The sequence below is a fragment of the Crinia signifera genome, chromosome 6, assembly GCF_055691185.1.
Source record: "Crinia signifera chromosome 6, ASM5569118v1, whole genome shotgun sequence".
Lineage (NCBI taxonomy): Eukaryota > Metazoa > Chordata > Amphibia > Anura > Myobatrachidae > Crinia > Crinia signifera.
In genome coordinates this window covers 95,772,979-95,787,466 of record NC_139222.1, presented here as the reverse complement: position 1 = coordinate 95,787,466, position 14,488 = coordinate 95,772,979, and the positions used below count along the sequence as shown (strand labels likewise).

The window sequence follows — 14,488 nt, the reverse complement described above, 5'->3', positions numbered from 1 at the left end:
CATAGAAAAGTCTTTACAAGAATTTTTACATGTTTTTTTGGGGGGGAAATTGCAGTGTTCCTTTAATACACATGGGCCGGAATTCAATTAGCCTCAGTAGATTTCCAAGGGTTAATTGATCTCCCGGGGCTATCCAATTAGTCCTGAAACCAGTGGAGGATTATTTTTTTTTCACCTGCTGCTGCTGGTCAGATATCTGATGGGTTATCAGGTGCCGTGACCCTATGAACACGTGAATCCGTGAACTTTTCATACATTTTAGCATTAATACCTGTTAATCTCTGTTAGCATCTACTTTACTGAGTGTTAACTATGCTCCCTTAAAAGGGAGTGCAGTTGTATAGCCCTGAGTGTTAAATCCCCAGGCTACCTCCCTTGATCACCCGCATTCATATCCAGTAGTAATTGAATCCCAGATATAGCATTGTCCTAACACTGTATTCTTCATCTTATCATATTTCTAAGATTGTATTAATAAAATAGATATAGATAAACCAAAATCCTTTCTAGAAAAATCTAAGTGATTATTATATATTTTATCACTGTGTGTTTCTATTATTAACATACCAAGTATTGTTTTGCTATTGTGACTGTGTGCATAGCTGGTGGGATACCTTGGCTCTTATTCTAATCGGTGCGGCCGGATCCGATTATGCGGCCAGGACCGTGCGTGCGAAACCCCGCCTTCCATACGGATCGCCAACTCCGTCCGTACGCGGTAAGAAGCTGGCCGAACGGACCGCACGTGTATTTTTCACGGAATACGCCTCCTCCATCTAAGGGAACCTCCCCCATCATTCGATGGTCGCAGATCATCGAATGCAGGACTGAGTGCTCCACCAGCTCCCGCAACCTCAGACCACACGGACATTTTTCCGTGCAAAAGCCGGGATCTGGGCGGGCAGCTGACATCCGGCGATGTCATATGTCCGCCCCCTACACGTGCGTCACGGCCGCATTACCATACGTACGCCCAGCGTTTGCATGGGAACGCCCATGAAACGCGGGGCGTATGCATATGGTAATGAGCCCAAATAGCCCTTCACGCCCCTCTCCACCCCCTGTTCGGAGTGTTCACATATCATGCGGGATTTGGCCGTACGCCCCGCTCGCACATGCGCAGAGACGCCTCTGCACATGCGCAGACACAAAACATCGGCGGGCCGAACGCACGCGGATATATCCGCACCGACCAGAATAAGGGCCCTTGTGAGAAGTACATGTAAATAATTTCTTACATGTTCCCCAGATATTTTATTAATGGCCTTGTTCATCTGTCTGTATCACGTAACATTTCATTCCATCACTAATCTGTGTTGTAGGTTGTGGTAGAGCAGCCTGTTGTGTCTTTGTCTCTAAACTCAGAACAATCAGCCCCAGAACCTGTATTAATACAGGACACAACACCATCAAACGTCGAACTACCACTGCAGGATAATGGAAAGCCTGTGATCGAGGTTACATCGCGGCCTGTGCCTTTCTGGAAAAAGGTTGGCAAAAATCCACTGAAATATGATTTTTTTATGTCATTCTCTTCTATTTTATTCATTTTCTATACAATCCACTTTTGGGAAATGCAATAAACAAGGTAGCCCTATAAAGAGAGACTATTACATCTCAGATTATGATATTTTGTGTGAGTTTTATACAGAATCTTAGAGCAAGCTAATATTTTACTTCCTTCATCGCAGCTCCCTTGTACAATACCACTTTCACACCAGCCCTAATAACAAGGGTTTTTGCACAGGAGCGCACAAAAACCTGGGTTTGCAGGTGGTGTAAATGCTCTGACAACGCGGAATTTCAACCGAGAAACTTTTCCAGGTTTAACACAGGTTTAACCCGGATGGCGGTGCAGTGTAAACGGGTAAACCCGGGTCGATGCAACACAGGACCTGTTCATTGCAATGGAAAAGCCAGTGCTGGGAAATGCTCCAGCACCGGCTCGGGCCCCACCTACAGTGATGTCATCCACCCGGCATTATGCAGGGTGGGGACATGGGTGTAAAAAAGGTCAAAAGCTGGGTCGCACCCGGGTTGGAGTATCGGGTCGGAGGTGATGTCAAACACATCCAATTTGGGTAGATTTCTCTGCCCGATCCATCCAAATCGGGCGAAATCAGCCCAAATAGGACAAGTGTATGGGCTCCTTTACTGTAAGTACCCATATTCCCATGTGGATGATTTTCATACATATAATATTAGTGGAACTGATGCAATATGACTTTATTTGTATTTATTTGATCATATTAGCTCTACAATTACTCATTACTTAATTCTCACTTGAGCTAATAACCCTCACTTCTAAGGCTCTCTTCTCCCAGTACCAGTCATCTTTCATACCATACTAACACAATTGTTCTTCTCTCTAGTCTTTTAAAGCAGAGCAACAACCTAATAAGAACCAGGAGAATGTAAGTTGGCTAAACTCTATGCTCTACAGCACGATTAACAAACCAAAAATCCAGTTAAAATATCTAAACAAAGATAAATTTTAAATTGCTTAGGAACAGAGGTGGAGATGTATCAAGCCTCACATAGGGACAGATGTACTAAGCTTGAAAAGTGATAAAATGGAGAGGGACAAACCACAAGCCAATCAGCTTCTTACTGCCATGTAACAAGAAAAAAGAAGTGGCAGAGCGCTAATCTATATATAATTGAATCTGCTTACTGCCATGTCACAGGCTGTGTTTGAAAAGTTGGAGCTGATTGGTTGGTGGTTTATCACTCTCCATGTTATCACTTTTCAAGGCTCAGTACATCTGGCCCTAAGAGAGAAAGCAGAGAAGTTGTCCATAGCATGCAATACGCTTCTAACTCCTTTTATAGCATGTGATAGATAAATGACTGTAGGAAGCTGATTGGCTCTTATAGCCAACTTCCTCACTTTATCACTCTTTGTTACATCTCCACCAAGCTGCAGAACATGTTGCATTTGGAGAATGTTTTAGTCAATGGAGAATATAATGTTATCTGTACACTTGTGTGTAACAACATAGTGGTCAGCTCCTGGTTCTGTCTACAATGGATTGTTATTGGTATGTCTATAGTCTTGTGACTCTATACTACTACAAGTGAACAGTAGCTTTGTATTTGCATTAGTTCTCTTAAAGTATTAGATATCTACCACACAGAGAGGACGAGTCGGGGTTGCTCAGACATGTGTTTTGCAGATGGATCATGCATTTTGTCTTACGGCGCATGATCTGTAAAATTTTAAGCTATGTGCAAAGTTGCATGTATCCCAGCCCCACCTAGCTGTGTACGGAGCAGTCACACACAGGTTACGCTTTCCTAGGGTGTGTGGTGGGATCAGTGAGCGTACGTAGAGATCCCTCTGATTTTGGGCAGATTTCTTTCACCAAGTTCACAGCTCACATAAATCTGCACTTATAGCTAAATTATCAGGCACCAGTCTATATTTATACTTAAAATCAATAGCAAACGAGCATTTCCCCTTCTGCTCCATGGGAAGTTTCTGTCTTCCCTGAAGTCACCTTAGAGCACCGGCATCACAGTCTGACATGTGTACCGCTTTCCACACACAGACCGAATGGGTTGATGCTGGTTCCGGTTTTATTGTCTATATTTTGACCCTGTTGACCCATATGGACCTTATGACCCTGTTCACCTATTGCATGTAGACCTTTTGGGGTAGACCTATTGACTGTCTATCTAGACACTGTCCATGTAATAATCCACACACGGGTGATGCGGCCTACTCTGAATACAGATGGAGATACACATTTTTTGCTCTGCAAACTGAGCCTGATTTAGATCCCAATGGATCTATGACATGAGACACAATGTACAGAAGGTCAGTACTTTGCGCATATGCAGTACGGGTGCTGTGCCATTGGTCGCACTAGAGCTGCAGATGTAAAGCGCCATTTGGGATCAGGGAGAGTGCAGCAATGGCCTCCTTTTCTCAAAATAGAGGCATGTCATTACTGTTTGGGTGGAGTGTGTAGGCCAGTATCTAAGTTGGAAGAAAGAGATTACAGTACCTGTCCTCTTGCTAGGAGCCTGCGCAGTCAGCTTAGGTGTCCCCATAAGTCACGCAGGTGGTTGATGGATGCAAAACTGGACCTCAAATGCATTTAGGAGGCATCTACTTACACAAGATGCCTCCTGCTGTTTTACCATATCTGTGCATAGCTGCTGCTTCCAAGTAAGCAGCAGCGATGCACCCTCCCACCTCATATGAATCAGACCCACAATGCACCTGTCTTGCATGTAACACTTGATTAGCACCACTACATTTAGAATAGCTATCAAATTATAGAGGTGTCATTTTTGTTACTGACGGTATCTTTCTTCTATTAGTCCATTCCGGAAGAACCGCAGCCCATCCAACTAACACTTACTGTAAGTGACCTTCTTAACATCTAACAAATAATTACTGATAGTTTAGGAACACAGGTGCTTCTTCATGTGTGTGTGTGTGTGCACTGGTTTTGTTCAGAAAAAGGATGCTTTGATGTTATTAAAAGTACATATACACAATTCTAGCACACACACATTTAACACATTTTCCATTGTCTGTTACTTTTTGTTAAAATCTCAGCTATTGCACTATTTATATGGGGACATATATTGTTATTGTTCTGTTTATATGTTTTACATTTTAATTTTATGAAAAGAAATAAAAACCTCTTTATCTCCATTTGCTGGCAATGTCTATATAGCATTTTACATCAATTAACACATATATATATATATATTATTATAATTTGTGTGTACTTTGTTGTAAAAACACATGAGACTGTTACCTATTAACATTTGTAATGCAAACAGTGGCTTCAATCTGTGCCAATATTTCCTGACAGGGAAAATATCGGAACTCACCTATTTAATACTGCCATTAACGAAAGCATTGAAGGGTGAGATCCGACTCACCGCTATTCACCGATATTCACAGCCTTTTTTTCAACAATCCGTGGCCGTTTCCAACAATCTACAGACTTTCAGACAATCGACAATCGGAAAATTGGGTACTTATGTAGTATCTGGGTGCCCGATTTAGAAATCAGGTCGGATAGGGCACATCGCATCGCATCGCATGCGACCAAATCGGATGCGATGCGATGCGATGGACCCGATTTTTCCATAGGATTCAATGTTAAAATGGTCTGAGTCCATTTTAACATAGAATTCAATGGGAAAAAGGGGTCCTTTTCATACCCCTACTATCCAAGTGGGCATGGAGTTGGATATAAACCTGTGGCGAGCGTAGCGAGCCACCGAGCCCGAAGCGTGGCGAGCGAAGCGAGCCCCGCGAGGGGACGGTATTCTGTGTCCGCTCGCCACGCTTCGGGCTCGGTAGTAGGGGTATGAAAAGGACCCCTTTTTCCCATTGAATTCCATGTTAAAATGGACTCAGTCCATTTTAACATTGAATCCTATGGAAAAATCGGGTCATCGCATCGCATCGCATGCGATATGGTCGTATGCGATGCGATATCGCATCGCATCTGATTGTATGCCTTAACTTAAGGCATACAAAATCGGGCGCCCAGATACTACATAAGTACCGAAAATTGAATTCCGACTGTCGAGTTAGTGTCGGATCAATTGAAAAACGTCTGGCATTCCGACTATTGAGATGTTCCGACAGCTAGAGTCCCAGATTGTATATGAAGGCAAATTTCAGGAATTGACACACTCCGCTGGCATCCAATGGGGCAAAGTCATTAATGGGAAATGGTTTGTTGTTTTTGAATCTTCCCTTCAATGATAGCAGATTTACAGTGCATCCGGAAAGTGTTCACAGCGCTTCACTTTTTCCATATTTTCTTATGTTACAGCCTTATTCCAAAAGGGAATAAATAAATTTTCCCTCAAAATCCTACCCCAAATCCTACTAATTTTCCCTCAAAATCCTATTGCCGTAATGGTCAATAACCATGAGGGAAAAAAATTGGGGGAGATTTTAGCAAATTTAGTAAAAATAAAAAATGAAGCAATCACATGTACATAATTATTCACAGCCTTTACTCGTTACTTTGTGGATGCACCTTTGGTAGCAATTACAAAGTCTTTTGGAATTTGACACCACAAGATTGGCACACCTAATGAAATGCCAGTTCATATATGCAGCATATCACAGCGGTTGCCGTAATGGTCAGCTCGATTCTCTGAAACAGGAGATAAAGTTCAATATAGTTGGTCCGTACTTTACCTCTCCTGCACTGCATGGAATCGATGGCATGCTGCTGTTGCCGTCTTTAGTGTAAAGCAACACAGGCTGTAAGCGGCTTATTAATAATAATTAATAAGCTCTTGTTTTATATTTAAATTGTATATTTTTTATTAAATAATGAATTATTGTCTATTACCCGTGTCTGTCATTTATGTCAACCTGTTATTATTGGTGATATATGTAAGCTCATGAGGAACCCTTAGTACAAATTTTAAATTGGTACTTTGTAAATCAGTAATCAAAATACACCATTACCAGTGTATTAGAACTCTGAAGCTGATACAAAACAATTAAAAACCAATATGAATTGATATCAATTGTTTACCTGTTTTTGTTAGTCTTATAATATTTTTGTTGCCTCCCTGGAAATATAAGTCTAGCCCTCAATTATGAGTCAAGAATCGATTCCAAATCTTTGGCGATTTGAAGAAATGGAATATTAACATTAAAATCAGGGATGATTTAGTAGTTTAGATGCTTAAACTTGGTACAAAAGGATTAAACAATGTATTTCTGAATTATTAAAGAACATTGGATTAATTGTATGCCTATATAGATGAAGTCAGAAACTGCAGCTCTGTTGTATAACTTGGCTACATCTATCCATCCAAAATGAAACTCTTGGGACTGAGCGGCTGATTAACATCTGCTAGCACCGGTCCAAATTCCCAATGATGGGGGACTGCGCTTGATCATAGGTGCTAATGCACATGTGCAGATCCCTATAGCGAGCGCCTTTGGGGTGGGTACCCAGCATTTCATGGGTGTGCCCACAAAAACGGTGGGAATGCTGCCTGCTCGGGGCAGGAGGATGACCTCACATGGCGTGAGATTTAATAGGATGAGAGATTCAGAAAGTGAGAGATTTGGTGAGAAATTTCTAAAGTGGCAATCATGTAAACTTCAAAATCAAACTGGATTAGCAGTGTAAATGATTGCCACTTTAAAAAACCTGGAGATTTCTTACCAAATCCCTCACTTTCTGAATCTCTCATCCTATTAAATATCACCCATGATGTCTGTGCCCGACCCCATTTTGGAGAAAACGTGCAGCAGAAAAGTAAGACCTCGTTCAACTTTTATGGTTGTAAACAGAAGAAAGGTCATTCGATGGTGAGCAAACATCGAAAGATTTCTCCTCTGTGTGGGCGCATGCAAGTGAGTGTGTAAGCGTACACTTCAGCTCGAAGTTTAGCGAGGGGATTGGGGTGGTGGGGGAGCATGCGTTCTCCTGACTGGCTCCGAATATATGCATCATAGCGAGCAGGTTTGAATCAGGCTCTGAGTGAGTACTTTGTACCTCATCCTTGTTCCTGGTAAATTCATTTTTTTCATATCACAATATATGTATGCAAATGGCAGGTAGATGCTATGATTCATTAATAAAGCTGCTTGGTATTCTGGATTGTGTCTATCAAACTTACTTTTATCATTTAAGTTATGTTATTAAACAGGACATTCCTGTAGCGAATGTGTCCACTACTATAATGTTATACTTTAGGACTGAAATCCATCTCCTGAACAGAGGAGAAGCCTTGTTAAGTATAAATTGGTCGAGTCTGATTAAGACCTTAAGTAACATTTTCACATTCATCATATTATATCACTTATCATTTAGGCTTCGGCTGACCCCGGTCCGCAGTCCAGCAAAGGTGATAGTGGCGATAAAAGCGCGGCCACTGGGAACAAATCTCAGGAATCATCAGGCAAGAAAACAGAAGATGAAAAAAATTCCAAACCCAAATTAATGATGTTTTTCAAACAGCTGGTAAGAACCACTTCCCGTTGTCCGAATTCTCTGCTCAGAGTGGCTCTTTGCTGATGGTTATTGATTATTATAGAAATATGCTATACCAGTACTGTTCTAATGTAGGTATTGGCCTTCTTTGAACAAATTGTAGTTATACACACAACCCCAGTTGTGTTTGTGTGTATAAGGCTCTAGACTGAATGCCAGTGAACCGTCTATATATGCAGGCAGCAGAGAACAAGTAAAAAATATCTTTGAATCGATAAAGAAAAGTATGTTTCATTTTGTTTTGCTATGTAACTACCAATGGCATAGCGTGGATGGACCAGGTGGATGCAGTTTTGCCCATTACAGTTGTTATTAGACTGGCTTATGCCCCTTTCCCACTGCAGGCTTTACACGGTAAAATGCCGTTTTCTTAGCCTTTTTAAACGGCTAGAGCTGCAGTGGGAAAGCTCCAGGTAGCTTTACCCGGGTAACAAATACCGGTATTTGTTAACCGGGTAAAAAGCAGTGTTTTTACCGTGTAAGAGCCGTTTTTTTGGCAATGGGAAAGGGTTTTAAACGGTATTTAGAAATAATAATAAAGGTTAAGAACATGATTGGTGCATGTGATGTTTTTAATGACAGGCAAGGTTTACTAGAGAGTTTAAACGTGTTGCTTTGTGGTTTACACGGGTAAGTGTGAATGGGACATTTACTGCTTTTAAATGGTAATTTACTGTTTAAAAGCTGCAGTGGGAAAGGGTCTTTGTGGCTCTTACCCGGGTAAAGACCCGTTTAAAAAAAACGGGTCTTTACCTGGGTAGGCAGTGGGAAAGCAGCATGAGAAAGAAACTAGCCTTAGTATTTCTTGATCAGGGTTTAGTGTCTATGAGGGGTATGTTGCTTTGCAGGAGGGGAATTATGTTTTGCAGGAGTGTTCATGTGAGGAAGAGGACATGTTGCACAGGAGGGGGCATGTTGGTATGCAGGCAGGGGACATGTTGCACAGGAGGGGGCATTAAGGCGTACAGAAGGGTGCATGTTCATGTTAGTATGCAGGCAGTGGACATGTACCACAGGAGGGGGCATTAAGGCGTACAGAAGGGTGCATGTTCATGTTAGTATGCAGGCAGTGGACATGTACCACAGGAGGGGGCATTAAGGCGTACAGAAGGGTGCATGTTCATGTTAGTATGCAGGCAGTGGACATGTGCCACAGGAGGGGGCATGAAGGTGTACAGAAGGGTGCATGTTCATGTTAGTATGCAGGCAGTGGACATGTGTCACAGGAGGGGGCATGAAGGTGTACAGTAGGGTGCATGTGCATGTTAGTATGCAGGCAGTGGATATGTGTCACAGGAGGGGGCATGAAGGTGTACAGAAGGGTGCATGTGCATGTTAGTATGCAGGCAGTGGACATGTACCACAGGAGGGGGCATGAAGGTGTACAGAAGGGTGCATGTTGGTATGCAGGCAGGGGAGATGTTGCACAGTAGGGTGCATGTTGCTGGGCAGGAGGAGGCATGTTGTTTGCAAGATAGGAATGTTTATTAATTTCTAGATTATAAATACATTTATTATACCATTTAATGTGAAAAACCTGACTGTACTGTCTGCTCTTTCGAATTTGTATTTTAATGTCCTTGTTTTTCACTTGTTTTAACCATTTTTATTCCACTGAAGTGTTACAGCTGAAAAAACACTTGTTTGTTATTATAGTCAGTGATTGGTGATGGAAGTAATCCCAGGTCAGAGACGGTTAACGAGAAAAGCACTAACTCACCAGTAAGTGTGGAGATTCTCTCAAACCATTCGCTCTGGTGATGGGTTTTCTCTGTCTCCTGCAACACAAACATAAATTGTTATAAAGGTATAAAACTCACTATTACTGTGCACATCAAGAATACAATCTAAATCAGACATTCCCAACCTTGGTCTTCAAGCAGGGGCGTAAATTAATCTCAGTTGCCCGGAGGCGAGTTGGAGTTTGGTGCCCTCCAAAATATTGTGTGTCTCACACCTGTGTGTATCATCTCAGAGTCCAGCGGCATTGCTTGACGCAGCGCAAGCAGAGTGGTACCAGACAGGAGACATCTTGTGCCATATTGCAGATGTTAGCAGGGCTCCTGGTATAGAGCCAATTAACTACAGGTGTGCCGCATAGCTCCATTGCAAGAGTAGCGGTCACACTTGGATCCCGCTGTGAACCACACAGGTGCTGCTTTACATAGAGGTGCCCCTTCAAGTCTAGAGCCCGGAGGCTGGAGCCTCCATTGCCTCTGGGAGTTACGCCCCTGTCCTCAAGGCACATTAACAGTGCATGTTTTAGTGATATTCAGGCTTCAGCACAGATGTTTAAGTCACCTGTGCTCAAACCTATATATCACCAAGCCTGCACTGATAAGTTGGGTAGACACTGGCAGATATATCTGCACATCAATTTGTCTGCATGTACATATCTGGACGGATAAGGCAGCATGTTCTCAATACACACTGCCCGATCGATTGTGACTGATGTCACAACTGGGCGGGAGCATTTACAGTACATGTGCCTGACCAGTTGAGCTGTCAGTAACCAGCGCAATGTGCCGATATATCTTTATATATATTGGTCATCGATATATTGGCAATCGACAGCTTTGCACAGCTGACACAATATGGTATACAAAAAACAAAGTGAGTGATAACCCAGCGAGGATTATTTATTGGAACCACAAGATTAATCTCGGATGGTTTCTACCAGATGATATCCACTTCTGGGTGAATTCCCGTAAAGGACCATACTGACCTGAGTGTTGGTCCCTATATTCACTTAGAGGTTTCTTTGTATCACATCAGTCATGGACAGAATTTCAGATGAAGGAGGAGAAAAGATCCCTGGTAAGAAGTACTGACCTGGGTAATGGTCCCTATAGGCCCATAAAGGTTTCTTTGCTCCATCGTCTATCTCCAACAGACACCACACCACACACGCTTATATGTAGGGTACTGACCTGGGATAACTTTCCTATAGGCACATAATGGTTTCTTTTCATTGTCAACAAAGGAGTATTTGTTATACAAAGAAACCTCTGAGTGACTATAGGGACCAACACTCAGGTCAGTGTGGTCGATGGCAGGAATTTACCCAGAAGTGGATATCATCTGGTAGAAACCATCCGAGATTAATCTCGTGGTTCCAATAAATAATCCTTTCTTGGTTATCACTCACTTTGTTTTTTGTATACTGGAATGTTTTAGGAGTGGTGCTCCCTGAGTTTGCACTAAGCTGATGATTTTTTTAGTGTGCTGTTATACCTTAGTTACATTGTTCCAAAAAGCTGACACAATGGGGGAAATTTACCAATATGAAAAACCTAGTTTTTCGTATTGGTATTTTCCCTACGACTGCATACGACTGTTTAAGTCGTATGCAAAGTCGTGTTCCGGAGGATCAGTTACAAAGCAGTCATATACGACTGCTTTATAACCCTCCGATGGTGTAATGATTCGTATTAGCGGCCGTATATACGGCCGCTAATACGAATTATTTCTAGCAGTCTGCACGGATCAGTCAGATCCGTGCAGGCTGCAAGGTGTAAAAAAAAATAGAAAAAATAAATAAATAAAAAAAAAAACGGCGTGGGGTCCCCCCCACAGCCGAAACCAGCACCAGGCTGAAGGAGCTGGGGCCGGTAATTAAAAATCAGGGAACCCGACAAATAGGGGTTCCCCGATTTTTAACAACCAGCCCCAGGCTCCAGGTCCGGGGCTGGTTCCCAAAATACGGGGGACAAAATGAGTAGGGGTCCCCCGTATTTTAAGAACCAGCCCCAGGCACAACCAGCCGGCAGGGTAATGCAGGGTTGCCGACCCTCCCGGAATTTCCGGGAGTCTCCCGAAAATCGGGTACCCCCTCCCGGCCCCCGGAAGGGTGGGCAACCCTCCCGGATTCAGGGGGGACCCCCGCTGACCCCCGGATCGTGGCATTAAAATGCCGCAATCCTCGGGTCTCAGAGGAGGGGGCGGAGCTAAAACGACAAAATCGCGTCATTTTAGCCCCGCCCCCTGCACGGAGATCCGTGAATTTGCTCCTTAAACAGCATGGGGGCGGGGCCTAGTGATGTCACTCATAAGCCCCGCCCCCTGAGCGGCTGCTGAAACTCTCCTCTCCGGGCTTCTCCCGGAGAGGAGAATCTAAAAGTCGGCAACCCTGGGGTAATGTCACAGCCGGGGGACACTTATAATATAAGGTCCCGCGGCCAAAACATTCTCCCTACCGACCAGTCAGCCTGGCCAGGGGCCCTGGGGGAGTGGGGACCCCCCCAATGAAGGGGTCCCCCCCCTCCAGGACTTACCTGACCAGGCTGAAGCCTGGTGCTGTCCTCGATGCCCCTGGGCGGTGGGCATCGAGCTGATAAATGTTGTAAAAAAAAGATGAACCTATTGTTTTTTACTGTGGCACTACAAGTGCCAGCAAGCCTCCCCAGCAAGCTGGGACTTGGAGAACCACAAGTCCCAGCCTGCTGGGCATTAAAGGGCCCGCTGGCACTTGTAGTTCTACAGTTAAAAAAATAGTGCACAAAACACACTGACACACTTTTAAAATAAAACTTTATTACACACAAAGCCCACACATACTAATACTTACCTATCTTCTTCCCATAGGTCGCCTTGGTCCTGTGTCGGCGTCTTCTGGTCCTGTGTCGTCTTCTTCCTCCATGTCGACCGTCGCTGTCGCCGTCCGGATCCGACGAAATCCATTTGGTAAGCTGTGGAAGGAAACCATACTCACCTGTCCCAGCGCGACGTAGTCCAGGTAAGGGTCTTTGCAAAAAAACAAACCGACACCCCGAAACCAGACCGGACTGACGGAGACGCACAGTGTTTACATCGTGCGGCTCCGCCTCCCGAATGCCGCTATTGGCCGCCTTGCGGCCTAGTGGCCAATCAGGAGCCGCAAGGCGGCCAATAGCGGCATTCGGGAGGCGGAGCCGCACGATGTAAACAAACACACGTGCGTCTCCGTCAGTCCGGTCTGGTTTCGGGGTGTCGGTTTGTTTTTTTGCAAAGACCCTTACCTGGACTACGTCGCGCTGGGACAGGTGAGTATGGTTTCCTTCCACAGCTTCCCAAATGGATTTCGTCGGATCCGGACGGCGACAGCGATGGTCGACATGGAGGAAGAAGACGACACAGGACCAGAAGACGCCGACACAGGACCAAGGCGACCTATGGGAAGAAGATAGGTAAGTATTAGTATGTGTGGGCTTTGTGTGTAATAAAGTTTTATTTTAAAAGTGTGTCAGTGTGTTTTGTGCACTATTTTTTTAACTGTAGAACTACAAGTGCCAGCGGGCCCTTTAATGCCCAGCAGGCTGGGACTTGTGGTTCTCCAAGTCCCAGCTTGCTGGGGAGGCTTGCTGGCACTTGTAGTGCCACAGTAAAAAACAATAGGTTCATCTTTTTTTTACAACATTTATCAGCTCGATGCCCACCGCCCAGGGGCATCGAGGACAGCACCAGGCTTCAGCCTGGTCAGGTAAGTCCTGGAGGGGGGGGACCCCTTCATTGGGGGGGTCCCCACTCCCCCAGGGTCCCTGGTCAGGCTGACTGGTCGGTAGGGAGAATGTTTTGGCCGCGGGACCTTATATTATAAGTGTCCCCCGGCTGTGACATTACCCTGCCGGCTGGTTGTGCCTGGGGCTGGTTCTTAAAATACGGGGGACCCCTACTCATTTTGTCCCCCGTATTTTGGGAACCAGCCCCGGACCTGGAGCCTGGGGCTGGTTGTTAAAAATCGGGGAACCCCTATTTGTCGGGTTCCCTGATTTTTAATTACCGGCCCCGGCTCCTTCAGCCTGGTGCTGGTTTCGGCTGTGGGGGGGACCCCACGCCTTTTTTTTTTTAATTTATTTATTTTTCTATTTTTTTACACTGTAGCCTGCACGGATCTGACTGATCCGTGCAGGCTAAAACGCAAATAGAACAGGAAAATGGTGTTCTATTTTCCTGTCGTATTTGCGTGGGTGTTTCACACCACTAAGCAGCCGTATTGTCAGTATGGCTGCTTAGTAAATCAGAAACCACCATTCTTTTGAATGGTGATTTCTGTCGTATCCTATCGATGGTGTAGGGCATTCGTATTTGTAACTACAAATACGAATGTTCCATCTTTAGGACTACGAATTGTTGTATTTTTGGGATTGTAAATCCCGAAAATACAAATTCGTAAAAAAAAGGTGTATTTCTGCCTACGAATACACCTTTTTTCTACGAATCCATTTTGGTAAATGTCCCCCAATATGTCTGTGAACAATGCCATTCACAGACACATCACTGGTCGATCAGTTGTTCTGCAAATATATCTGCCAGTGTGTACCCAGCATAACTGGTTGAGAACCGAGGTTGGGAAAGCCTAAGCTAAATTAAAAAATAATTGCATGAAATTTCAATTGATTTCATATGCTCTACTATATGTAGATAAAGAGAAATTTATGTTATTCAACTAGACCTCCATTTCAAATGTGATCGTCAAAACAGTTTTCCAGCTAAGAGCATGATTCAGA

General features: G+C 44.0%; 1 protein-coding gene across 14 annotated transcripts in view; it reads left to right on the top strand.

Moving 5' to 3' along the window:
* Positions 1-14,488, top strand: part of BCAS1 (brain enriched myelin associated protein 1) — an 80,054-nt gene that overhangs the window by 48,684 nt on the left and 16,882 nt on the right. For 10 of the 14 annotated variants that reach the window (XM_083146521.1, XM_083146518.1, XM_083146516.1 and 7 more), the window contains 5 exons: positions 1,323-1,490; positions 2,373-2,414; positions 4,330-4,371; positions 7,824-7,973; positions 9,660-9,725. In XM_083146521.1, coding sequence (XP_083002647.1) covers positions 1,323-1,490; positions 2,373-2,414; positions 4,330-4,371; positions 7,824-7,973; positions 9,660-9,725 — 468 coding nt within the window. The remainder of the gene's footprint in view (positions 1-1,322; positions 1,491-2,372; positions 2,415-4,329; positions 4,372-7,823; positions 7,974-9,659; positions 9,726-14,488) is intronic. The other 4 variants (XM_083146523.1, XM_083146511.1, XM_083146512.1 and 1 more) reach the window with 3 other exon arrangements.